The sequence below is a fragment of the Astyanax mexicanus genome, chromosome 5, assembly GCF_023375975.1.
Source record: "Astyanax mexicanus isolate ESR-SI-001 chromosome 5, AstMex3_surface, whole genome shotgun sequence".
In the NCBI taxonomy this organism is placed as follows: domain Eukaryota; kingdom Metazoa; phylum Chordata; class Actinopteri; order Characiformes; family Acestrorhamphidae; genus Astyanax; species Astyanax mexicanus.
In genome coordinates this window covers 49,071,708-49,099,523 of record NC_064412.1, presented here as the reverse complement: position 1 = coordinate 49,099,523, position 27,816 = coordinate 49,071,708, and the positions used below count along the sequence as shown (strand labels likewise).

Below are 27,816 nucleotides of genomic sequence, written 5' to 3'. Positions count from 1 at the left end.
ATGGTATTGGTATCACAACTCCAGACTCAGAACACCAGACTGCCAAATATGGGCAACGAAATGGCGCCAACTACAAAATGACAACACAACTTGAGTGGCTTGTTGGGTCCAACCAAAGACCTAAACAAAAAGAAAATCTCACATATATAAGACTAAGAGCTGAGGCAGTGGTTTCTCAGTCGTGTATTAATAAAGTAATAATCGGTACTGGTGACTATATGTATTTATGTGCTACTATATAAGTTTGCAGATATTATAATACACATCTCAAGATGAGCCCCAGACTAACGCTGGTTTTAAACAGCTGGCACTGGACTGGAATGCCTATTCACTGGGCATGGCGTCTCATCATTTCATTTTCTCTTTTTTTTATATATACATTTCTTACAAAGACTGGAATTTGTGTTTCATGCGTTTCCTGTTTGCATTTATGTGGTTTTTTTTGTTGTTTTTTTGGGGGGGTAATTTTGTCCGCTGAGACTTAAACAATGAAGCTTTCTCTCTAGGAGCTTTACGTACGTCACTCCCGTCATTCAGAAGGAGTGTGAAGTCTGGACGTTGGTGGAGTACACTCCGAAGTCCACTCTGTAGTCCACTTCTCTTTCAGTCTGCATCTCCATCTCACTCTTTTATTTATTGTGTAGCATGTTGCGGAGCTATGCTTTTGTACACCATCCATGTAGTTTGTCATCCATGTCATTACTTAAAAGAAAAGGTAACAAATAAAAGGTAACTGGTATTAACAGTGTTCTCTGCTTCCCAAGTTTTGTCTCTTTTATTTTCTGAAAGGATCTTCAAAAGGAACCCATTGAATATGTGGATTTTTTCATCTGTGCAGTTTATTGAATATATATCGATGTCTTATGTCACTGAAATACACCAGTTAAAAAAAATCAATATTCCATGAAGAAGAGTGTAAAAAAAATTTTCTAATTGTAAGAAGATAAGCATCATTGTATTGAAGATCCAAGATCCAAAGCTCCTCCTGCATGTGGAGATGGAGAGATTAGACCGTGATGAAGAAGGAGATGAACATGGCTGAGGATGAAGAGGCCTGATTTGGATGGTCCTTCCACTCCTGCGGTGAATGGAGGGCGTCCCCCCAACAGTTGTATAGTAAAGTTCTATCGCTTTGTAGGTGGGGTGTTCCCATTGAGTGTATACCTGAAGAATCACACAACACAAAATTTATCAGACAGAAATATACACTTACAAAACACTGCATTGCGAGTTTACCCTAGAGACGCATTATGGTCTGGGGCTGCATGAGTGCTGCTGGCACTGGGGAGTGTGGTTCATTAAGGGAAACATGAATTCCAACATGTACTGTGACACTCTGAAGCAGAGCATGACCTCCTCAATTCAGAAACTGGGCTAATATAGCAGTTTTATAACATGTTAACGACCCCAAACACACCGCCAAGATTACATCGCTTTCTGAGGAAGCTAAAGGTACTAATAATAATTATAAAAATAATAAGTTCAACTTATTTAGCGCCTTTCCCAAACCAAAGGACGCTTTACATTATAAAAAAAAAGAAAAGAAACAAGCTACTAGGAGTAACAAGTGTGGAAAAAGGAATGTCTTTAACAAAGATTTAAAAGAAGTTAAAGTTGAGCAGTTGCGGAGGGGGGAAGGAAGAGAGTGACAAAGTTTAGGGGCAGCAGCACTGTAAGATCTGCCACCCAGGGTAGAACGTTTGGTTCAGGGGACAGTAAGAAGACCGGAGTTTGCAGATCGAAGACAGCGGAAAGGACAATAAAGAGAAATGAGTTCAGACAGATATGAAGGAGACAGATCATGGAGATCTTAGAAGGTGAGGAGAAGGATTTTATATTTAATATAAATATATTTATATCCTAAACTCAACCAGAAGCCAGTGCAGCTGCTGGAGAACAGGAGTAATGTGTGCTGTGCGCTTGGTGGAAGTTGGAACCCTAGCTACAGAATTCTGGATGTATTGGAGGCGATTTAGTAGTTTAACTGGCAGGCCATATAACAATGAATTGCAGTAATCAATGCGTGAAAAAATTAAAGCGTTTACTAACATTTTATCATCACTGTCACTAAGCATGGGACGTATAGCTGAGTAATATTGCGTGAATGATAAAATTTAGCTTTCGTGACTAGCTTAATATGAAAATCAAAGGTGAGACTAAAATCAAGGAGACAGTCAAGGTTCTTAACAGAGCAGGCAGGCTTGATATCAACATCTTCGATATTCACTGAGAAATTTGAAGCACGGGAAAGTGATGTCTTTGTCTATGTCTAATTGGCCAGGTATATCTCCAGACCTTAACCCAATAGAGCACCTGTGGGGCATCCTCAAGCAGAAGGTGGAGAAGCACAAGATGTTTAGCATCCACCAGATCTGTGATGTCTTCATAGAGACTTCATAGAGTCTTCATAATAAATTATTCCAGTATAGCAATCTGTGCAGCTCTGGTTTATCCCATTTTCACTTTGGGCACAATATGGTTCACTGTTAGCAGTACAAACTTGTGTTGACAGCTATTTAGACATCAATACAAGCTGTACACTGACTACTCTTAAGTTATATCCAAGTTTCATTTTCATAGATTTGTCCTATGAAAAGATCTAAAAGCAGATCTTAAAACAGGCAGCTACTCTCACATGCTGCTGTTGATATGTCCACTCCCCAACTCAAAAAAAAAAAAAAAAAATCAATCAATAAGTTAAAAGCCACCTTTAAAGAAATTGTTTTATTTTTTTACTTAGAGTATATTTGGGAGCATGTACTTTAAATTTTATAATTTTGCAATTGAGTAAAATTATATTATATATTATACATCAAGTATGAACAGGAGGATTTTTACCTATATTTAAGTACACTTAAATGCTTTTGTGCTTCTACCATCTCTGGTGTAAAACGAATAACTGAATTAAAAAAATATTTCAGATTATTAGATTTTTGCACAGGACTGTACATTATACATTAATCCAAAAATCACTGGACAAACTATGAACTGGCTAAAAAGGTGTTAACTGGTCTCAGGTGTTATGTTACCTGCACACTCTTTCCATCATGTGAGTGAGTAACCGGTCTGAGATTCCAGGACTGGACTCTTCAGCCAGACTGAAGGCGTTCTCCAGCTCCTCTAACGCACCCACACGTCCTCCACTCACACGCCGCTTTTCCTTTAACTACAAATACACAATATTAATCATCACCAAGGATCTGGGTCTTTAGAGATTAGTGTTAGGACTGCTGATAGCATGCAGTGCTGCTGCAAAAAGAAGTGAGTGCACTAAAATATGTAAAATAACACAAAGAACAACAGATATAAAATGGTTTGCTCAAATTAGCCAAGCCCCTCATAAAGAACTCAAGAAACCATGATTAAATGAGAATAAGTTAATAAGATCCGACACAGGTTTGAGTGTACCTCTCTGAAGATTGGCATAAGCAGTGTTGTTAGCGAAGGTGATTTAGGCTGCCTCTTCATCACATCTGTTGTCTGCAATAAAAAAAACAGTATAAAAGCTTGCGGAATACAGTGGAACAGTGAAAATACAGCCAGTAATCAGAAATAGCACGGCCTTTAAGGAATACCAATGAACTAAAACCTGGAAAAAAAAAACGGATTTACATAACAGAGAGCAAATTCACACTTTCATCATCATAACTAGAAAAAGAGACACAAACCCAGATAACTCTGTAACTATTAAAAGTATAAGTCTTTTCTTTTAAAAAATTACAGATGAAGCCAGAGAGTGGTGAGTACTGTTTACTTCACCTTCAAAAGACTCGCCTCAAAAACTGGTACAGAAAGAGGTCTGGCCCACATTGCAACAGCGCTTTTAGCTCAGCTTAACATTGGACTAAGTCTAAGCTTTAGTTTAGAAGATTTATTCCTTTAATTATAAACAAAATACATTTTTACAGAAGAAAAAAATATACAAATCACAAATAAAATGAAAGGCAGCAGAAAGAAGAAATATCTGCCCCTTTTATCCCAAAAATAATTAAGAACAATAGTACATTTCCAAAAAAACAAAAAACAAACAAAAAAAAAACTACAAAAAACATCAAATACTTCTCAAACAACAGTTTATATAGTTACACATTATACTATTTCATATTTTTTATACAGACCAGCTTTTATCATTTTTTTAAACACACACATTGATCTAGCATTTTTAACATCACTCTTCAAATTATTCCATAATCATATTCCTTGAATTACAGTACACCGCTCCTTCAGACTAGTTCGAAATTTAGGTTTTACAAACATCTCTATCCCCTTAAGATTATAACAACTTTTTCTCTTCACAAAATTTTATTGGATGTTTGAACTTAATATATTTTTATGAGCCTTATGCATAAATAATAAAATATAGAAGTCAACTACATCATAGAATTTTAATAATTTCAACTAAAAAAACTATGTATTTGATGGATGACTGTAATGTTTTCAGCAGTGAAGAGAATTATAGTGAAGTGCAGTAATAAAGTCATTTCTAGGATGATAAAATAAATACTGGACAACTAAAAAAAAAAAGGCGTTCTAAAACTTTTGACTGATAGTACTATATATTTACATAATTACACTAAGTTGTACGTTTACCACAGAGGTGATGTGTAGATATACAGTATAGTAGGTATAGCATGGAGATACATCATTGCAGTTGCGCAATGTTGTGTATCTAATATCTTTTACAAAATTTGAATAAATACCTGTGCAAATGTATTTCCATTTTACCAAAATTACTTGGAATATTTATATATAGAAAGTGACATAAATCAATCAAGATGGATCAGGTGAAAATGGTGTGTTTGTGTTGTAGGACAGTTGTAGAGTTTAGTTCTTTATTAAATATAAAGTCAGAGACAGATGCTCTGAATCTGTTGCAGCACAGTTTGTGTCAATGCTGCCCACAGGATAGTTGGTAGACTTCTAATACCTCATACACCACCACCATACTAGTGCTGAGAATAATCACCCACCACTCAAATAATAATAATAATAATAATAATAATAATAATAATAATAGTTGCTCTGTGGTGGTTTTATCTCCTGTGGGGTTCTGTAGGTATTGAAGAACAGGGTGAAAAAAGAGGAATAATAAAGTATGCAGAAAAACAGATACAGAACTACAGTCTGGAATTATAAAACTACAAAGTGGGACTGAATAAATGGACAGTGAGTATAGAAATAAGAATAACGTTATGCTTGATTGGTGTATTTTACTATTCCACACTATTGTCAGATGATGCTCTATAGACCTACCTTATTGTCTGTGTGGTTGTGTCCTCTCTGTTTGGTCATAGAACTGGCTCTTACAGTGCGGGGAAACGTCCACATAGGACACTGGTCTCTGTCGTCCCCCTCACCATCCCTGAAATAACACACACACACCAGGTTACACTACACACCGCTTGTTTGTAAAGATGATCCAGCTATCTGTGTTCTTCTCTACAGGCAGGATGTTTAGAGGTTGTTTCTGACACGTGGTCACTTACATGTCCGAGTCGTCAGAGCTGGACTCGTCTCCGTGGCCCTCGGATTTCCAGCGCCGGTACCGGTCGATCAGCTCGGCGAGGTATGACGTTTTCTTGGTGTAGCGAGTGATGAATTTATGCTTCAGCAGCTCTTTGGCTGTTGGTCTCTGTGGAGAATATCTGTGTTATTCTCATTAAACCACAAGCAAAGATGTTCTCCTCCAGACGTCCTACTGCTATAGCTATACTGCTTTCACTGCTTCCAGTAGGCAGTGACAATACTTTACTAAAAATGTAATTTTGAGAAACCTTAAGGATACATATCTTTATTATCTTTGCATTAGTATTGTTATATATTTATACTCTACTTTTTTTCTCTTTTTTTGGATACACATTCTCATTCAATGTTTTCTTTATTTCTTTATTTAATTCATTAATTTATTTTCTACCTTGTAGTTTAATATTAAAGACATGAAACTGTTAAGAAACACATATGGAATTATGTAATAAACAGTAAAAAAGTGTTTGTTCTCCACATTAATCGCCTGATCTAAACCTGATGAACTGAGATGGTGATTTGAGATTATTTAGGATAAGCTGGAGCTTCATAGTGTGAAGGAAAAGCATCAACAATTGTTCAGCACCTCCAGGAACTCCTTCCTTCAAGACACTGAGAAAACTATTCCAGGAGACTCTCCCTCATGAAGACACTGAGATTAAAATAGCAAGAGTGTGCAGATCTGTCCTCAAAGATAAATGTGCTGCTTAGAAGAATCTAAAGTAGAAAACATATTCTGGTTTGTTAAGCACTTTTTGTATACAGAATAATTCTGCAATTCTTCTTCAATAGAATTTTAATATTTACAATGTAAAAATCATAAAAAAAGAAATAAAACACACTAAATGAGAAAAGGTGTGGGAAAACTTAAAAAAAAAAAACAGTTTAATAAAGACAAACAGTTTCTTTCCACTTAAATATTTGATGTTTCATTTAGAGATTGTGTTGCTTAATAATTAAAATAATTGCAATTCATTCAGGTTTGTTGAAATAAATGATTGAAGTGACAAATCATGTCAAATAATGTTAGTTACAGTATAATACTTTACTATACTATACTATACTATATGTAATCTATGAAATCTCCAGTAGCGATGCTGTATCACCAGACTAAACTAGTCCTAAACTAGTAAAAAAGAAGGAATTATGGGAGCAGATAGATTATAAAGATAAATATGAACGTCACATGTTTTCTAATACATAAAAAACAAAAAATGTAGGATATGAGCCCTTTAACATCTAATTAGGAAGTTTTTAATTCTGAAATAATTACTCACAAATCGAGGGTCTTTATTAAGACAAGCTTCCACAAAATCTTTAAAGGCCTTGCTGTAGGAGCCCTCCAGGGTGGGGGGGTTATTCTTGGGAATGAGGAACAGGACCCTCATTGGGTGCAGGTCTGAGTTCGGGGGCTCCCCTTTGGCCAGCTCGATGGCGGTGATACCCAGAGACCAGATGTCAGCCTGGGACAGAGAAAAAAAAAATAGACGGGGCAGGATGAGGACAAGGGAGGACAGGGGAAGACTGTGGGGTGGGGGGGCAGTGAGGACCCTCACCACCTGTCTGTCTGTAAATATTTCAGCAGGATAATTTTACAGACAGAACAGAAAGTGTTCGGCACTTCAGCAGCACCTCACAGATGCTAGCCGTAACCTGATTGGTGGACTTGAACATGATACCTGTTAGACTGATGAGTAAGTAACAGGTGGGGGGGGACAGATGAAGAACTTGTACCTTGAAATCGTAAGCAGACTGTTTGATGACCTCCGGAGCCATCCAGAACGGTGTGCCCACGAATGTGTTCCTCTTTATCTGGGTGTCCGTTAACTGTCCCGCCACCCCGAAGTCGGCCAGCTTTACTTCCCCGTGCTCTGACAGCAATACGTTGGCAGCTGTTGGAGGTTAAAATGTGAAGTGATCAGAGAAAACGATGCAACAGTTGCATAATCTTTAATTTAAATTGTTTACAAGATACGTATTAAACTTTCCAAACACTTGCACTTTCTGTTGGGGAAGCACAGCTTATATATAACTAAAATTATTCTACCAAAAAAAGTAAAAACTCCAATTTTGATTTTAGTGAAAGACTAAATAATTTATATAATCAATGTCAAAGTTATTAGAACATACATTTCAGTCTTTGCTCTAACATTAGTATTTTTTTAAAACAGTGGTGGCAGACCCACACTCATCCCCTGTCTCCCGGAGATGAATTAATAATCTATCTATCTATCTATCATCTATCTATCTATCTATCTATCTATCTATCTATCATCGACAGTGCTGCGTATTAATGTGCTGCTGTACAACAGAAAGCGGGGAGTGTGGGAGAGAGCCAGCTTGAAGAGGCAACAAACAGCAGGTTTAAGTTCATTTTTACACTCTGCTGTCTACTACGTAAATTAATCTTAATAATTTATTTCATTTAGCAAAACACATCACACTTAGTTCCAGTTTACTTCAGTTTTAATCAGCTTTTTTCCAGCTGAAAGATAAAAAGAGAGCTTTACAGAGCAAGGATAGTAACTCAGCCTTAGTATTTGATTGATTGTTTATCAAAACACTGGATGTCTTTTATTATTATTATTATCAGTGGTCTCTTGCTCATGAATATTCATACATGCCAACATAATGCCTCTGATTGGCTAACAGCACTGCGAGGCAGCGAGACGAACAACAGAAAAATTTGTAAAACATTTTTGCACTAATAACAGTCTTTGCAATGTCATATATTACTTTACAACACATTGTAATGCCCTTCAGCCACTGACCAAGTCCTAAGTGTAAAATGGAAAATCCACCGGAGATCCTATATAAACCTATAGTTACACACAGCAGTTTTGGCTGAGCAGCAGCAGAGCCACCCAAACAAGCTTATAATGTGAATGCAGCCAAAAGTGGTCCAAATCTGATCTGTTTTTTCATATGTGACAGGTGTGTTATCTGTGTGTCAGTGTGAATAGCAAAAACATACTGAATCTGATATTTTTAATATTGATTTGGGTCACTTTCATATGAAGTACTGAAATTTATACAAATCTGATACACAGCAATGCAAAGTTTGACTGAATAGACAAATTCAAATCCAATACCGTTTACATGAAATGCTTAAAATAAAGGTAATTATAAACAAAAAACAAAAAAGTGGGTGTAAAAAGTGGGTGTAAAAAAGTTCTTTAATACAGCAGCTAACAATATTTAGTTCCTGACCTTTAATGTCTCGGTGGATCTTTCGTTCTGAGTGAAGGTAGTCCAGGCCTTTCAGGATCTCTCTAAGGATGGTGGCAATGTAGGCCTCCTCCAGCGGCCCAGGCTTCAGCTAAACTCACAGACAAGGCACATTATTTAAACTTCAGGTAAACTGTCTGTATATCTAAAAAGTTCATGAATATTTTAAACAACATCAAGGAAGACTGTCCCAAAATTTAATAAAATAAAGACATTTTCATCAGTCAACACTATCTGTACTCACCATGTCCAGAGCTGAGCCACCACCCAGATACTCCATGATGATCCATAGTTTAGTGCTCTGCAGTTACACAATACATACACAAACAATATACAATGACAAGCAATGTTTGCCAAGATACACCATATGGACAAAAGTGTTGGAACACCTGTTGAAACACATGATCACTGACTGCTCCTTCTCAAATCAAGGGTGTTAAAAAGTAACTGTGAGAATCTGACTGTATTCGCCAGCATGAGATGTGAGTTCAAGATGAGCAACACCCCACCTCATCCCCAACTCAACAACTCATCACATCCACAAATTTCATCTATAAAACAACAGCATGCCATCTTAATGGCCACCTTCATGTCAGACAGTAGAGGTCAGTAGAGTTTGCCTTTGTTCCTGATCACACACAACGGACTCACTAATCCTAAATATAAATCTAATGATAATATCTTTTATCAGCTGATTCAGGTGGGTCAGGATGTGGAAATACTGATCTCAGCACCAGTCTGACCCTTCTGGGAGAATCTCAGTGCAAATACAAGATAAGCTGTTGGGCAAGGTTTGGTTCAGCTCTGTTCACATAGTCAGTAAAGTGGCCTAAATATGTTTTTTTTTTCTCTCATCAAATCTAATGCTAATTTCGGGCTGTTCACACTATCGTATTACTGTACACTAATTCAGACTATGATCTGAAGAATTTAGGCGCCTAAAGTGATGCTAATTTGATAAAGAGCAGCGCTTCACATGAAGTTTCAGTTTCATCTTTAGTTTAAACCAGCAGTTACAGTGTATGCAGATGGGCTAATCACTGAAAATGCATTTCAGTTAAAAGAACAAAAAACATTTATTTCTTTACACATTTGTTTCAAGCCATTTATTTTTCTTTTCGCCTGTAGCAGCGCCCTCTAGTGGCTGTTTTCAGCCATTTCTTGTGATGTGTTTTCTAACTAAGTTTGTACAGAGATGTAGAGATATCAAAATGCTAAAATAATATGGTCACATGCATCTCTAGTTACCTCTGAATGTGATCGTTTTGAGTGATGGGATTATGATGCTCCTCCAGAAGCACTGTATCCTTTTCACACTTGTTAATACATTGTGCTGAACAGTTACAGCATGGGCCAACAATAGGCATTAAACATCTGACCCGTGAGGTTGTCTTAACTATAATGAACAATAATGGAAAAAAAAATGAATAAAAAAATGCTTCTCTGGCAAACTTTTGTTTATATTCCTCCCCTGTCTCTCTGTCGCGCTCGGCGTTTCCACACATTCTCGTTTTTCCGCCCCTATCTCCTAATAGGGGAGTTTTTTTCTGGCCATGTCCCAATTCACTAGCCAGGGCAGCAGGAGTGTACTGGACCTCGTTCCTGATGACACGGGGAGGAGACAGAGGAGAGGTGTGTTGATTTTTTTTTTCCTTTCTTCTTGGGTTTACCTGCTTTGAATTAAACTGTTCTGCAATTGGATTCAACAACCCTCTGGGCTGAAGAGCTACTAGTCTGTAGCACTCCATCCCATTACACTTCATTTTCCAAAACAGATTTTTTTTTTGTGGCCCACCACGCAATGGCTTGGAAAATATCTGTCCCGCGGCCAAACTTAATTGCCGACCCCTTACAGTATGATCAGACTGATACAGATACAGTATGAACGGATTTGTAGACACTTTTACCTACTGTGTGAATGTATTATATTTATTAGAGTATAACCAAAAAAAAAAGTATTGATAAACACTCCTCACACTGTACCTTTAGGTAGGAGCCAAAGTATTTGGTGACAAAGGGACTGTCACACTGACTCAGAACTGTGATCTCCTGCTGAATATCTTCAATCTCATCCTCTGCCTCCTCCAGATCAATGATCTTAATCGCCACCACTTCCTTCGTCCGGTTATTAATCCCCTTATACACTTCTCCAAACGAGCCTTTACCGATCCGCTCCAGCTTAGTGAAGTACTGCTCCGGATCCAGGCGAGTGTTCTGATCAGAATTAACAGAAAAACACAGACACAACACAGGTTTATTAATTATATTCTTTTTTTAGTATTGCACATACAGACAAAAGTACTGGGACAACTGCTCAGTTACTGTTACTTCCAAAACCAGTGTATAAAAAAAAAGAGTTCATCCTCTTTTGTTGGAGTAACTGTCTCTACTGTCCAGAGAAGACTAGATTACTACTAGATTTTTTTTTTGAGGATTTGATTGCATTGAGCAACAAGTGAAGGATTAATGACTAGAGGTGTGCTCAACTCGTTCAATACTATAACAATAGAACGGACCTCAATAAGGGCTGGAGGATACGAAGAAAAAAAAAAAAACTTGTGATTTTTGTTGTTTTGTTATATATATTTGAATATAAAAAAAAACAATTCACCAGATTTCTAGAGAGATAAATATTCCAGTATGTAACAATAATAATAATGCATTACATATATCAAACATTAAAGTAAAATAAACAATATTGGATAGAAGTATACATTGCCTTTGGTAGATATGTCATGAAAAATATTGTGCATTTTCTTTTTGTGACAAACAGTTAAATTTTACATTGCACAATACACTGCATGAGTTGTAACGTGAGTACTGCATTTTTGCTGACCTTAATATTGCCCATTGTGTTTATTTACAGAGAAGAATCCATACATATGTATGTCAACTTTTTTGTGTATAGTTTAAAAACTATATTATATTTACACTTTTTTCCAGTTCCAGATAAATATTTATTATAATAAAAGTTAATTGCTAATTATTAGAAGAGCGTAATTGTTTAGTTATGCTATTATCTTATCATTATCATTATATCAGTGGTATAAAATGGTCTAAAATTGGCAATATAAAAAATATTTTTCACATTTTTTTCTGGGACAGTATATCGTACAATAAATCTACTATCATGATAATCCTGCAATCAGTAATCAGTGCAGCTAATAGTAAAGTGAGTGAATGCTGAATTAATGAAAATAGGTGTTGACAAACATCTGCAAACATAGTGGGTGTCTCCGGTCAGCCATTCTGTCATTCTGTGGTCTGTCTGAATTAAAAATAAGCGTCTTTGTGGAACTGAACACTTCTGCCTTTTGCGTTTTCAGGAAGAATGAATCACTCGAGATGTTGCGGACGCTGCACTGTCGAATCCACAAACAAAAACACCCCTCCTCAGATCTGATCTCAAAGTTCAAGAGATAAGAGCTTTAGAATAGGAGTTAAAGCTCTATGATATCAATAAAATAAAGCTGTTTCCGCATTCATTACATTTTGATCATACAACCTCTCATAAAAATGAGCGACAGTAAAACATCCAAATTTAGACATGGACTCTACTCACAGATACACTCATCAACAAAGAAATAGTAGCACCTAGAAGGAGGAGTTGGATAGTAGCAATATTCAGAAGAAGATAAAAGTTACCAGGAACAATAAATTATTAAATTTAGACTGATATAAGAAACTCTAGGTCATATTTATTGAGCTACACCTACAGAAGTAGTATGTAACGCATGTGTAAAGCATGTGTAACACTGCAACATGCCAGATGTCTCAGCATGTAGTTGCAGAGGTTCCTAATAGTGTACCGTACTTTTCAGAATGTAAACCTTCAATTTTCCCAAAAATTGACAGTGCACCTTATAATCCAGTGCACTTTATGTAATAATTCTCTCAGTCAGGTATTAAGGAGAAGCAGTAAAGCCACTCCGCTGAGGTAGAGCTTTATAAGAGTGAGTTTTGAGTGAAGTTTCTCTCTATGACTAAGGCTGGGTGCAGCAGGATTAGCATTAGCTGCTAACTGCAGCGCTAGCTCTTTCAATGTTCAGAGGTGAGTATTATCAGATTGTAGTCTGCACGTTTACTGTGTTAAAACGAGCTATGTCTGAAGAACTTCAAACTGAGCATCCAGGATTACCGGAACACCTAGGGTTCCACAGTGTAGCCCTGTCGGGTGGCATTTGTGTCCCGCTAGCGCTGAGGTTTACGGCTAATGCTAATGCTCCTGCACTAAACTAACCCTTAGACAAAATATTGATAATCTAAGCTTACTGTAAATTAGAGCTGGGTGATTAATCGATTTTATCGATTAATTCGAAATTACGGCGGAGCAGTGTTGCCAACTTTGTTGCTATATTTAGCTACATTTCGGACCCTCTAGCGACTTTTTTATTAAAAAGCGACTAGCGACAAATCTAGCCAGTTTTTGTGGTGTTATTGGAGACTTTTGGCGACTCTGAGATAAACACATGCTCTTTAGTTACTGACCTCCGCGCTGCAGCGGGTGCTGCCGTGAGCCCCGCCCCACAACACTCACAGTGCAGTCTCACACACTCAGCACACGCACACACCGCTCCACAAACAAACTGTGCGTGCTGACTGACCCCGCCCCGTATTTACAGAGCAGAAATATAAATATAAAAGTGTCTTCAGTGTGACACGAAAAAAAAAACTCACTGGATTTAACTCGCACAGTTAGTCTCAGTCACTCATTCACCTCATTCACCACGTAGCCTGTCACTCACATCGTCCACAGTGTCTCCCTCTATGTAAAAAGCTATTCAACAATTTGTCTATAATAGGTTTGAAAATAAAGAAAACTTAAGAAAGCTAAAAAAAAATTATAATACAATAAAAAACTGCTCTTATAATAACATTTAACAACACGGCAAAAAACTGATTTATGTAATTTACGTAAAAATAAAGTTATTTTGAGACGTGACTGCCTATTTAAAAAGCAACAGAAGTTGTTCATTTGTTGGAGTTCATTTGTGTCATTTCTAGCATATTTAGAGTGTTTTTTACTCACTTTTCTCTCTCTCACAATGTTAACCTTTACAGCTTCAAAAACATGTATTAAATGTTAGCAAATTAGGCGATGACGTCATTTAGCGACTTCTAGCGACTTTAAGGAGATTTTAGTAGGGGAAAAAAAGATTTTAAGATTTTAAGATTTTTTTTTAATCGAAGATTTTTTTTGGGCCCATATCGCCCAGCTCTACTGTAAATAAACGAAAGTGCTTTACTTACCCAAATAAACAGTTTTTAGGAGAGAAATCTATGTAGATTAACATCCATCAATCGTTTGACAATTTTTTTTTTTTGTAAGAATTACAGTTTTGTTTACTTAGGTGTACCTTATGTATGAAAATAAACCAGAAAATAGACATTCATTGATAGCGCACTTTATCGACCAAAAAATATGGTACTTTGATATTACATCCCATGCAGCTGCAATATTCTCACACAGTTCCTGCAGATTTTGCAATATTGGTTGAGTGCATCCAACAGCATCCCACAGACATTTTTAATTAGAAATAGGTCTCGTGATGCAGCTGGACATGGTATAGTATCTGTCTTTAAGGCAAGATCTTGAGACTGCAGCAGTGTATGCATGAGCATTGTCCTGTTGGAACTGCGGACTGGAGTGTGTGTTCAGAAATGGTAGGGTCACTGGTTGCAGGACCTCATTATGTAATTTTGGGCTTTAAAAAGGCCTGTTATAAAGACCAAAGATGATCTGGCTTTATACAAAATTTCACCCCACATCCTGATACCCAGGGGCGGATTTTACCACCACGCAAATCACGCAATTGCATTATTTCTTTTTTGTACACGCAAGTTAAGCCAGGCGAGGTAGACTAAGGTAGCTTCGGCACAACCATCCCAGCAGTGTCCACAAAAGACAGAAAATATAGGAAAGGAAGTCCAGCACAGAAAGCTTGACAAAGCTCACCAATTTTTTCAGCTAAGATGTCAGAGTCCATGGAAAAAAACATTGCTTGGGGCCCCAGAACTTCCAAATTTGCCCCAGCTGATACCAGGCTTTCTGAATGTGTGCAACGTGACAAACAAACCATTGGTCTTGGTCCTGACCACTTTGTCTACACACTCATTGGTCCTTTCCACCAAGACAAAAACCTGGGACTCGTCATTGTAGATTACTCGCTCATCTAAAGATGTCACTCCATCAGTCTAGCAAGACTACACACCAAGTTTCTTTCTAGTCGGTTCATTTCTTCTGTGTGCAACAATTTTTTGTGTAAAATTCCTAATTTTTAAAGAATTTCTAGATACACTGATATATCTAACATTAGCGCTGATCAGTATTCCGTCCGATTAGAACAGGCTAATCTAATCTATGATGAATGTGTCTCATTTTAGGGCATACAGCCAATGTGCTGACCTATCTTCTAATCTCAAAGACCCAATTACATGCCTATTATCCCAGTGGCACAGGAAGAACTCTAACCTGGCCTGCATATCAATAAAACACACCACAGTTATTGTGATTTAGTGCAGAAAGAGAGACGGCCTGTTTTTGCAAAAACTAAATTTAATTCAATACTGACTCTTAGAAAGGCTGGGTAATACTTGCAGCTCTGAAAAAAATAAGAGACCACTTAAAAAAAGGCAAATTACTTTGATTTCACCAAATTGAAAACCTCTGGAATATAATCAAGAGGAAGTTGGATGACCACAAGCCATCAAACCAAACTGAACTTGATACCAGGAGTGGCATTAAGTTATCCAAAAGCAGTGTGTAAGACTGGAGGAGCAGATGCATAAAAACTATGATTAAAAAAACAGGGTTATTCCACCATACTTATTTCTGAACTCTTAAAACTTTATGAAAATGAACTTGCTTTCTTTGCCTTATTTGAGATCTGAAAGCTCTGCATCTTTTTTGTTATTTCAGCCATTTCTCATTTTCTGCAAATAAATGCTCTAAAAGACAAATATGTTTATTTGGAATTTGGGAGAAATGTTGTCCGTAGTTATTAAAATAAACAACAATGTTCATTTTACTTAAACATATACCTATAAATAGCAAAATCAGACAAAACTGATTCACACACTGAAGTGGTCTCTTAATTTTTTTTCCAGAGCTGTATATCTCAATATGATCAATAGAAATTGTGATATGATGTGATATGATGAAAACCTTATTAAAGTATAATAGACATCTATAATAGACACAATAGACATCTTCGCTGTCTATTGTGTTCAACTGCACTACCTCCATTTTACATCACACACACACACTAAAGACTGTACTTTTATCATTTCATTTTATTTTTTATTTTTTATTTTGTTGTATTTATATGTATCATTTATATATTTTTTTATCTTTTTGTAACTTTGTGTACTATACACACCTGCTGCTGGATGTCAAGAATTTCCCCTCGGGGATCAATAAAGTATCTATCTATCTATTTATCTATCTATCTATCTAAATTCTCAGCATTTATTTGACACATCAAAAGCATCATTATTTTTATAGGAACTGTATATGTGTATATTTTTTTAATAATATAAATAAGACATCTGCACTCTTGGTGTTATTCCACTGCCTCAGTAATCCACACTGAATTAAATTAATCGAGATGGTAAAATAAATTTGATTACTTTATTTCTACAACCTTACTTGCACAACACTGTACTTCGTTGCATGTCATCCCTTCAGAAACCAAACCAGTTCAGTACAAATGACTAGTGTACATTATTTTTTTATTTCATTTAATTATTAATTTTAGAATTAGACAGAGTATCAAGCACAATGTTACAATATGATAATTTTTTCTTTGTTGTATGGAACAGTAAGAATTAACTGAAGTTAACATTTTTAGTCGAATCCAAACGGGTCAAATACAGAATAGCATAGATTACATGTACTTTTGTCTTGCTTGTGAAGAAAAAGTAATTACAAAACTACAATTTAAAACAGAAAATCACAATAAATTTACCTCAGCCGTGCTATTCTAATATTATATTTACATCAGCAGTGCTATTCTTACCTTTTATCTACCTCAGAAGTGCTATTCTATTCTTAGATTTACCTCAGCAGTGCTACTACACTCATATATGAGTGAAACAAACTTAGCTTAGAAAAATAACTTAGCTTAGCAAACATTACTATCCTAGCCCTGTACAGCTCATACTTTTCAGTTTGTGAAGAGGTAGTAAACTGACACAAAGTGTGATAAGTGAGGCTGAAGGATTAATTTTATAATACACTGCTCAAAAAAATAAAGGGAACACTCAAATAACACAATATAACTCCAAGTAAATCAAACTTCTGTGAAATTAACACTGATTGACAATCAATTTCACCTGCTGTTGTGCAAATGGAATAGACAGGTGGAAATTATTGGCAATTAGCAAGACACACTCAATAAAGGAGTGGTTCTGCAGGTGGGGACCACAGACCACTTCTCAGAACCTATGCTGTCTGGCTGATGTTTTGGTCAGTTTTGAATGTTGGTGGTGCTTTCACACTCGTGGTAGCATGAGACGGACTCTACAACCCACACAAGTGGCTCAGGTAGTGCAGCTCATCCAGGATGGCACATCAATGCGAGCTGTGGCAAGAAGGTTTGCTGTGTCTGTCAGCGTAGTGTCCAGAGGCTGGAGGCGCTACCAGGGGACAGGCCAGTACACCAGGAGACGTGGAGGAGGCCGTAGGAGGGCAACAACCCAGCAGCAGGACCGCTACCTCCGCCTTTGTGCAAGAAGGAACAGGAGGAGCACTGCCAGAGCCCTGCAAAATGACCTCCAGCAGGCCACAAATGTGCATGTGTCTGCACAAACGGTTAGAAACCGACTCCATGAGGATGGTATGAGGGCCCGACGTCCACAGATGGAGGTTGTGCTCACAGCCCAACACCGTGCAGGACGCTTGGCATTTGCCAGAGAACACCAGGATTTGCAAATTCGCCACTGGCGCCTTGTGCTCTTCACAGATGAAAGCAGGTTCACACTGAGCACATGACAGACGTGACAGAGTCTGGAGACGCCGTGGAGAGCGGTCTGCTGCCTGCAACATCCTTCAGCATGACCGGTTTGGCACTGGGTCAGTAATGGTGTGGGGTGGCATTTCTTTGGAGGGCCGCACAGCCCTCCATGTGCTCACCAGAGGTAGCCTGACTGCCATTAGGTACCGAGATGAGATCCTCAGACCCCTTGTGAGACCATATGCTGGTGCGGTTGGCCCTGGGTTCCTCCTAATGCAGGACAATGCTAGACCTCATGTGGCTGGAGTGTGTCAGCAGTTCCTGCAAGATGAAGGCATTGAAGCTATGGACTGGCCCGCCCGTTCCCCAGACCTGAATCCGATTGAGCACATCTGGGACATCATGTCTCGCTCCATCCACCAACGTCACGTTGCACCACAGACTGTCCAGGAGTTGGCGGATGCTTTAGTCCAGGTCTGGGAGGAGATCCCTCAGGAGACCATCCGCCACCTCATCAGGAGCATGCCCAGGCGTTGTAGGGAGGTCATACAGGCACGTGTAGGCCACACACAATACTGAGCCTCATTTTGACTTGTTTTAAGGACATTACATTAAAGTTGGATCAGCCTGTAGTGTGTTTTTTCACTTTAATTTTGTGTGTGGCTCCAAATCCAGGCCTCCATTGGTTAATAAATTTGATTTCCATTGATGATTTTTGTGTGATTTTGTTGTCAGCACATTCAACTTTGTACAGAACAAAGTATTCAATGAGAATATTTCATTCATTCAGATCTAGGATGTGTTATTTGAGTGTTCCCTTTATTTTTTTGAGCAGTGTATTTTATGAGAGTAGATAGTACAATTTAACTGCTGTTTGTCGGGTCTCCTTGCCGGCTCTCTCCCTCACTCCCTGCTTTGTATGAAGCAGTTCTATGATATGCAGCGCTGTGCTTTATCAGTTTATTGTTTAAGTTTTCATTGCATTCAGTGTTCTTAGTGTTTGAGTAAGCCTAACTTTTCTTAAGGGAGCTGAGTTAGTCAGAAGGGCTGATGGTATGTTATCGGACTTGTTCACACCTGTGCGAGTGCTGGGTTCAGGAATGGAACTGCCTGGCGGGTGAGTTAACCCACAGGATTGCATCCTGCCTGTGCTCGAGAAGGGTGAATTTACTGCTTTAGTAGTTGGTACAGAGTAAAGGTGGGTAACATATCTGCCATATCTCCAGATGGTAGCTTTTCAGATGGACACACTAAACCAGCAATACAGCAATAACCCTGTATCAGCCTGTGATAGTGAATTAGGCCGTCTGCCAAATGTAATAAATGTAAATGACCTAGTTCTTAGTGACAGAAAACAAAACCTGCATTTCCTAAATTAAGCACACCACTGAAAAAAAAACAAAACACAAAAAAACCAAGCTTAGTTAATGTAATACTGAAACATCTTCTCAATTTTGATTACTAAGCAAATACCTATTTTTTTCTAAATGTTATTTATTTACTATATTTTATATATTTTAATTACATTGTTATTTTTACATTCTTACATTTATTTTAGATACATTTCTCTATATTCGTTAATAGCACTGTTCCGTTTTACTTAACATGATTACATACAGTATACTACATGCATTAGATGAATTGATACATTTTAGAAGGTACATGTAAACAGATACAGTTGTGGTCATTCTTGGGAGTTTTTAAAACTGTCAAAATAAATGTTAAAATTGTATTGTATGGACCAAAAAAATATTTAAATGTGATATGCTCTTTAAAAACTCTAGTTTTGTCATTATATCTGTGGCATAAATTGGTTATCACAATTATTTTTGGGACAATTTATCAAATTAAATGTATAAAAAAAAAAAATATTTTGATAGACCTATGTGCTTTAAAAATATGTCTTTATACTAGGGGTATAAAATAATAAAGTGATAGTGCTATTTTTGCCATAGTGATATTCTTGGTGATATGAAAAAAAAAAAAAGTTTGGGGAGGGAACTCAAGAATAAACGCAACAGCATAAGTATAAAAGTTTAGTATAAATATAAGAGATATTAAAAAACATTAAATAGTACGATTTTGAATATAATAATAATAATAATAATAATAATAATAATAATAATAAAAATAATAATAATAATAATAATAATAATAATAATAATAATAGTGTAACAAAAAAAAAATAATGGAAAAAAAGTAACACAACAGCAAAAATCTACTACATTATTGTGTATGATACGATTTGGCACATCTCTACTTCATATACAGCATATTTTCCAGTGTTATAACAACACATTAAGTATGTTAGCGTTACATTTAACAATATATTTTGGCGGCGCGTGCACACGCTGCGGCTTACCCTGTCTTCCTATCCTGTCCTGTTTCCCCCTTGTATGTTATTGTATGGATGGGTTGATGGCTAATTTCGCTGGTTTGACCATGTGACAATAAAGGCAATTCTGATTCTGATTCTGATATTTGTTGATTCAACACTGGAAAACACTCATACTTGCACAATATTGTTTACATCATATTTTAATTTTATTTTATATATATATATATATATATATATATATATATATATATATATATATATATATATATATATATATATATATATTAATGATGTACAGTTTGTATAGCTATTATTATTATATATTATTTATGACAGTGTTTGTGTACACTGGATTACAGTAATAAGTGAATGATCTATTATGTGCTGTTTATCTGTTTATCAGAGTAAGCTCAGCTGGTAGTAACCCCGGGTGTACCTGGTTGTGGATGCCCCGCAGATGGGCCATGGTGGCCGGGCTGGGGGTCCGGCTGGCCTGCTGCTCGGGGCCGGATGGGTCTGTCTTCCTCCTGCTTCACTTTTTCCTGTTGTTTTGGACCGAACCTCCTCCAGAACCCGGGCTAAAGCTGGATGTGCTCCGGATCACTCCTCTCTCCTACTGTCTGGATCAGAGCCGCTCTCCCCGGGCCCGCTCCGGCTCTGATCAGGGGGGTGAGAGACCCCTCCGCCCGGAGTCAGAGTTAATATCTCGGGTTAATATCAGTGTTTATCGGGATCAGCTCAGGATCATACAGAGGAGGAGACTCCCTATCCTGAGCTCATACTGCTACTTTGTGAAAGGGGATGATGTAATGCGCATGCGTGGAGTACTCCGCACCGCACACTAAGGCTGGGTATTGTAGTTTTTATGGGCTGTAAATAAGCTATACCACACAGCTCTGAAAAAAATTAAGAGACCACTTCAGTTTCTGAATCAATTTAGCTATTTATAGCTAGATATTTTATTAAAATAAACATTGGTGTTTTATTTTATAAATTATGGCCAACATTCCACATAAAAATATTGTCATTTATTTGCCAAAAATTAGAAATGGCTGAAATAACAAAAAGATGCAGAGCTTTTCCACCCTCAAACAATGCAAGAGTAATTTAAGAGTTCAGAAATCAATATTTGGTGTAATAACCCTGGTTTTCAACCATCAGTTTGGCATGTTCTCTTCCACCAGTCTTACACACTGCTTTTGGGTGACCTTATGCAGCAGTTAAGCTTGGTTTGTTCCTCTTGATTAGGTTTTCAACTTGGTAAAATCAAAGAAACTTATCGTTTTTATGAATATGTTATTGGACACCATTTGTACTAATTCTAATTCTACTTTTTACTAATGCTTCTAACACTGTTACTAACCTACTGTTACGTGCATTGATTCGTACTATTGCTGCTGCTACTTTTACTAGTACCACTGATACTACTTTTACTAAGTAATTTTATCCCAAATTACCAAACAAAACTTACATGTTAAACCATTTAGTCTTTCCATTTAATTTTTTTATTAAAATAAAAAACGATATACATCACAAAAGGTTTTATAAATATTGTTCCAAAGATTGCATTTAATTTATATAAATACACAAATGAAAATTAAAATTTAATTTTAACTCACACAGCGTGGGGTGTGCAGTACATAAATAAATATAAATAAATATGAACTGACACCTATGTGACAAGTGATATATAGATAAGAAGTGTGGGATGTGTGAAAAAACATCAGCCAAAGTGGCAGTTAATAGTGATATGAACAGAGGTGTGTATAGTGAATGTGGTTGTCTTGTGTCATATTAATAGTTGCTATTTTTACATTTACTAAAAAATATATTACATATATTGAATATGAATATGGAATTTAAGCAACATTTCCTCTTGATGCACACTCACACTTTCTTCTAACTTTAGGGGGCAGCATTGTACATAAAAGCTAATACAGGCCTCAACTGTGAACATGCTGCATCCGGAGATGTGGTTATGGTTTAATATCAGATGTGCAGCTTAGTGTCCAGAATGTACAGAACACTGAGACCAGACTGAAGGATTTATTAAAGCTGAGCTTGCTGTAACTGTGTGTGGATATAAGAAATTAATCACAAAAACACAAAAACCTGCAGACATTCCTCATGCAGGCCTCGGCACAGCCTGTGGTTCCTAATCTCATAATTACTGTGTTACGTAATGCAGTTTTAATTTCATTTTCATAATTATTTTTTTTGGAGCCATTACCCTAGTTATAGTTTTGGCATTCTGTCTCTGATATGTCCACCCAGATCTGAAATATTATACTTTAATACAGCTTTTGAATAAGTACAATAGTATTTGAACAGTGAGCATCTGAACAAAGCTACTGTGGCAAAAACAATTCCCTAGAAATGCATAAAATGCATAGAAATGATGTATATTAACATTTAACCAAAAAGTGTAACTTACAGAATACATTTTTTTATCTGCAGCCACTAAATTCAAATGAACTTACCAATACCTATGCCACAGCAACACCTACACCATAGCAAGCACACTTACCACCTGGTTTATCAGCCAGTTTGCAACACCATAGCGACCATCTAACATAAAACCCATTTTTTTACCAGTATTACCATAGCAAGCACCTTGCAACTCCACAGCGACACCACAGCAACCATCTAACAATACCCACCATCTAGTGGTATCGCAGGTGGTTGTTTTGAGGTTGCAAAGTGTTTGTTTTGTCAAGCAGTTGCTAGGGTGTGAGTAGGGTGGTTGCTGGGCAGTTGCTATGGTATCCCAAATGGTTGCACTGACTGCAACACACTGACAGTTTCTGAAGGAACTGCCCTCTATGCTGTTAGGGTATCTCAGGTGGTTGCTGTGATGTTGCTAAGAGTTGCTGTGAAGTGTTTGATAAGAGTGTTGTACCAGTATTTTAGGCAGTTGCAAGGGTGTTAGTAGGGTGGTTGCTATGGTATCCCAGACGGCTTTACTGACCTGCTTTTCCACACAATGCAGGAATGTAGTGGGAAAATTAAGGTGGAACCTGTTGTTATCTTCCTTTTAAGATAACAAAAGATAAAACACTGTAAACGGGTGGATCCTTAAGATTCCTTCTGACAGTTGCTTCTGTTGTTTCAGTGAGAGGATGATTCATCTGAATCATCAGCTAAATGTGGAAGAACCGGCAACAGGCCGAGACCAGAACCAAGCATGCTGTCAGTTTAGTGCAGACATACACTAAATGGACAAAAGTATTTGGACACTCTTGATAATTCATTGTTTCATATGAAATCAAGAGTAATAACTGTGTTTATCCTCCTTTTGGAGGAGTAACTTTTTGGAGATATTTGAGCTTTGTTGTAAGGATTTGATGGCAGTCAGCAAAAGGATAAGCATTAGTGAGATCAGAATGTTGGAACATCACCACCTCACCTCATTCAAAATACTGTGCAGAGCTCATTCATTCCAGAGAGCACAGTTCCTTTCTATAGCCCACGGCTGGCATGGGTGGTGCCAAAAGGTTTATCTGCTTCAAATAGTTCTATTCTACTGGCAGTATATCACTAGAGTTCCTGTTTAATTCTACTCTTCAATAAAAGTAAAATTTGAATAACCTTAATTTTAACCTTATTTAACCCTACATTTGTCTGTCCCCAATTAACTGTAAATTTGGATTTGTTTAACCTATTTAACCCTTATTTTGGATTTGTCTAACCCTAATTAACCCTAATTTTGGATTTGTCTAACCCTAATTAATCCTAATTTTGGATATGTCTAACCCTAATTAACCCCAATTTTGGATTTGTCTAACCCTAATTAATCCTAATTTTGGATTTGTCTAACCCTAATTAATCCTAATTTTGGATTTGTCTAACCCTAATTACCCTAATTTTGGACTTGGCTAACCCTAATTAACCCTAATATTTAACTAAGTTAACCCTAATTATGTAGTATTCTAACCTTAATGAAACTCTTTTTTTTTTTTTGACTAAACCTTTTTTGTCTAACCCTAGTTATCATAATTCTGTTTTTTCTAACCCTATTTAACCCTAGTTTTGGATTTGTCTAACTCTAAATTTGGACTTGACTAACCCTAATTAACCTATAATCCTACATATTTTACTACTCTTCTACAGTGGCTAGATAAGCTGTGTGTGTGCATTTGCACATCTGTGTCAGCAGCAGTGCATGCAACTTAAATTAGCTGAATGCATTCATTAGAAGTGCTATCCACAAACATTTGGACATATAGTGCATATAGGCTTATTGTGACTGTGGTGCTGAGCAGAATAATTTGCTTGTATTTTAAGATCTAATGTAGAATATGATGCTCGTCATGGACGACTGCCCTGGTTGCATGGCAACAGACTTCAAAGTTCTGGTTGTCTCTGCCGACTTCCTGATGTGAGCATATCTGCTGATCAGTGTCCAAATGTTTGTGTTTACCCTTCGAATGAATGTAGCATTCCGCTTCTTTAAGTTGCACCCATTGCTGATGCAGATGTGCAAATGCACACACACAGCTTGTCTAGTCCCTGTAGTAGAGGAATCTCTGGAGCAGAGAAACCAATAAACCAAAAGCAACAACTTAAGGATAGCTTAGCAACCCCTCCATTAGCAAATTAACCATCTAGCAACAACTTAGCAACCAACACCTAAACCATAGCAACCCCTTATCCAACAATTCAGGACACCTTAGTAGCTGCCACCAAGCAACACCAAAGCAACCACTGCCAATACTACAGCAGCATTTTAGCAACTGCATTGAGTATTGAGGTGTGTAGCATTGGAAATGTATTCTCTAGAATTATGATGCTCCATTTTGGGATGGACCATCACACAACACAAACATCAAATGTGGTAAGGCAATCCATGTCCGAGATCTATTTAGGAAGATATGGATGCCATGTGCTCCAGACCAAAGTCAAAAAGGACCATCCAGACTGTTCTCAGCAATAAGTCCAAAAGCCAGGTTATCCCATGGTTGTATTTATTCCAGGGACGTTCCTACATTTTCCAACAAGACAATGCTAAACCACTTGCTGCACACATTGCAAAGGCATGGCTGTGAAAGAAGATGGTACAGGTGCTGACCTCACCTATAGAGAATGTGTGGAGAAATCTGAAACGAAAAATGTAAAAACAAAAAAACCTATACTGTTACACACCTTAAGACATGTGTGCAAGAAGAATAGGAGAAAAAAAACACCTGAAACACTTCATCACTCAGTATCATCTGTGTCAATCTTTTAATTATGTGTTGTAAGATGTAATCATAACATTATTAAGGGGTAAATGGTTTCAGGTTCCAACTTTTTACGTTTTTGGAATGTGTAGCAAGGCTGAAATACAGAAATGGATATAGTATATTAATAAACAAGCAGAAAAAACTGAACTATTGTGTTGTACATTAATCATATCTAACGTTCTAGTGTTATTCAATTCTAAACAGCTCGAGCCATTTAAGAGGAACTGCTGTAATTCACTCAGTTCTTCTTCTCACACTTCGGCTCAGAGCTGGCCAACGTTTACAACGGCATCTGCTCACCACTTCTTCTTTAGTTTCTGTTCATTTGTGTTCCTTTTTTGTGTTTTCAATGTCTTTCTTTCATCCTTCCTTTTTATTGTTTCACCATGCTTCACTGTGGAGTCATCAGCTGCTCGGCCCACATACTGTACACAAGAGTAGGCAGCTGTTCTTTCGTCTTTTTCAGTTTCATTCTTGGCTTTTTTGTTATTTTTGAGCTGTTACTCCTCCTACTGTTTTTGAAAACTTGTCACTGTTTTATCATGTCCGTATTGACCTGAAATTGTGTACTTAATGTGAATAAACAGTGTTTGGGTATGTGCAATTGTATTCCAACAGTAAGTGTCCGAAAACTATTTCTTGAGGTCAAAACTCTCCTATTGGATTGCACTGGAAAGTGTAAAGTGTGGTCTTACAACTGATCCAAGCATCACACGGTTTGCTTAATAAGAATAAATGTCAGAATGTTTAGCTGTCCCACACCCTTGTTTTGTGTATAAAGAATCTTCTGGACCAACAATCTTTTGGCGAATAGTTTTGGCACCCCACAATTCCATCAAAAGCTTGCAGACTCAAATAGCAACACATTAGCAACTACCAAAGGAACAAACTAGCACCAAGATAGCAAAACCTTACCAAACACCTAGCAATCAGTTACTAAAAATATAGCAACACCATAGAAACCACTTAGCAACAACATAGCATCCATCAGCTTGAGTATAGAAACCCTTCAGTTACTTAACAACAATCTAGCAATACTGTACCAAATACCAGGCAACCACTTTGCAACCTTATTAGCCAACCCATCAGCATAGTAACCAGCTAGCAACAATGTGGCAACCACCAAGCAACCACTTAGTAATACCATAGCATCCAACAGGTGTATAGAAAGTATAGAAATCGCATCAACCCCTTCGCAACACCATAGGAACTAGCCGTTAAAGAATACCAACAACTAAATTGGCAACCAACCCATTAAAACCCCATTAAAAAATAACAATCTAGCAACAACTTAGCAACCACCAAATAGCTAAGCAATACTCTGGCAAAATCTTACCGCCTTAGCAAAACTATAGCAACACCACAGCAGACAACAGCTAAAGAATACCAACACGTTAGCAACCACCCAACAAATCCTCAGCAGCCAATTAATGGCAAACCCTGACAACTTCTTCATTACACCACAGAAACCTACAGCAACAGAATACAAACATTTTAACAACTAAACACATAGCAACACCACAGGAAACACTTATCAACAACATAGCATCCATCAGCTGGAGAATAGAAACCCTTTAGTAACTTAACAATAATCTAGCAACACTGTACACCAGGCAACCACTTTGCAACCTTATTAGCCAACCCATCAGCATAGTAACCACCTAGAAACAACATGGCAACCACCAAGCAACTTAGCAACCACTTAGTAATACCACAGCATCCAACAGATGAAGTATAGAAACCATGCAACCCCTTCACAGCACCACATGAACTCGCCAATAAAGAATACTAACACCTAATTTGGCAACCAACCCATTAGAATAGTAACCATTTAGCAACAACTTGGCAACCAACAAACAGCTTAGCAACAATCTAGCAACACCTTACCACCTTAGCAAAACTATAGCAACTACCATAGCCACACTAACGCAACCCCTTCACAACACCACAGCAGCCAACAGCTTAAGAATACAAACTAATACCAACCAATTAATTTGCACAGCAACCACCAAGCAATAATTTAGCAACTAAAGCCTATACCATAGCAACCCCTTAGCAACCACCTAGGAACACCTTAGGGGAAAGTAAGTACACATTGAGATTTTAGAGCAACATATGCTGCCTTCAAGACCCCATCTTTCTTTTTTAGGGATGTCCAAGCTTTTTCACCAAGACAATGCTAAAACACATGCTGCACACATTGCATAGACATGGCTGCAGAAGAAGAGGATACGGGTACTGGACTGCTCTGCCTGCAGAAACCGCATTTTCTAGTTTTGTGCATGATTAAAAAGGTGAGTCTAGGTGTTTTTTTGTCAGCAGGGCTGTAATATGATGGTAATTACAGGGCATGTCAAAGCAGATCCTCCAGAGAGAATTTCTGAAGAAGTGTTTCACCACAGTCACATGACCCACAGATGACTTTCTCCCCTGACTGGGTGTGTAACGTTAATTATTCCAGGCGTTGTGCAGTTCTTGTGAACAGGCTCAGTGGCACAGTCCCTGCCGCATTAGACAGGTGTTAGCCCAGTAAATCCTATTCTTAGAATTG

The 27,816-nt window shown here is 37.4% G+C and overlaps 1 protein-coding gene across 2 annotated transcripts; it reads right to left on the bottom strand.

Moving 5' to 3' along the window:
- Positions 1-143: 143 nt before the first annotated feature.
- stk25a (serine/threonine kinase 25a) lies at positions 144-20,840 on the bottom strand. Of its 2 annotated transcripts, none has more exons than XM_022675447.2 (11): positions 20,480-20,840; positions 10,735-10,965; positions 8,996-9,052; positions 8,734-8,842; positions 7,258-7,415; positions 6,801-6,986; positions 5,487-5,632; positions 5,254-5,362; positions 3,409-3,480; positions 3,030-3,166; positions 144-1,164 (listed from the first exon to the last, which is right to left on the bottom strand). In XM_022675447.2, the coding sequence occupies exons 1-11, from the start codon at positions 20,507-20,509 to the stop codon at positions 1,125-1,127; spliced, it is 1,275 nt and encodes a 424-aa protein (XP_022531168.1). In that variant the 5' UTR covers positions 20,510-20,840; the 3' UTR covers positions 144-1,124. The 2 variants fall into 2 exon arrangements, with proteins under 2 accessions (XP_022531168.1, XP_015462460.1); XM_015606974.3 differs by lacking the exon at positions 20,480-20,840 and adding an exon at positions 10,000-10,353 and having other exon boundaries at positions 10,735-10,866.
- Positions 20,841-27,816: the final 6,976 nt, after the last annotated feature.

Coding starts and splice junctions, on each gene's coding strand:
- stk25a (XM_022675447.2), bottom strand. CDS start 20,509: ATGGCCCATCTGCGGGGCATCCACAACCAG. Junction 9,053..10,734: donor ACTTTGGCTCCTACCTAAAG/GTACAGTGTGAG, acceptor GTGTAACTGCAG/AGCACTAAACTATGGATCAT. Junction 5,633..6,800: donor TTAATAAAGACCCTCGATTT/GTGAGTAATTAT, acceptor TATTCTCCACAG/AGACCAACAGCCAAAGAGCT.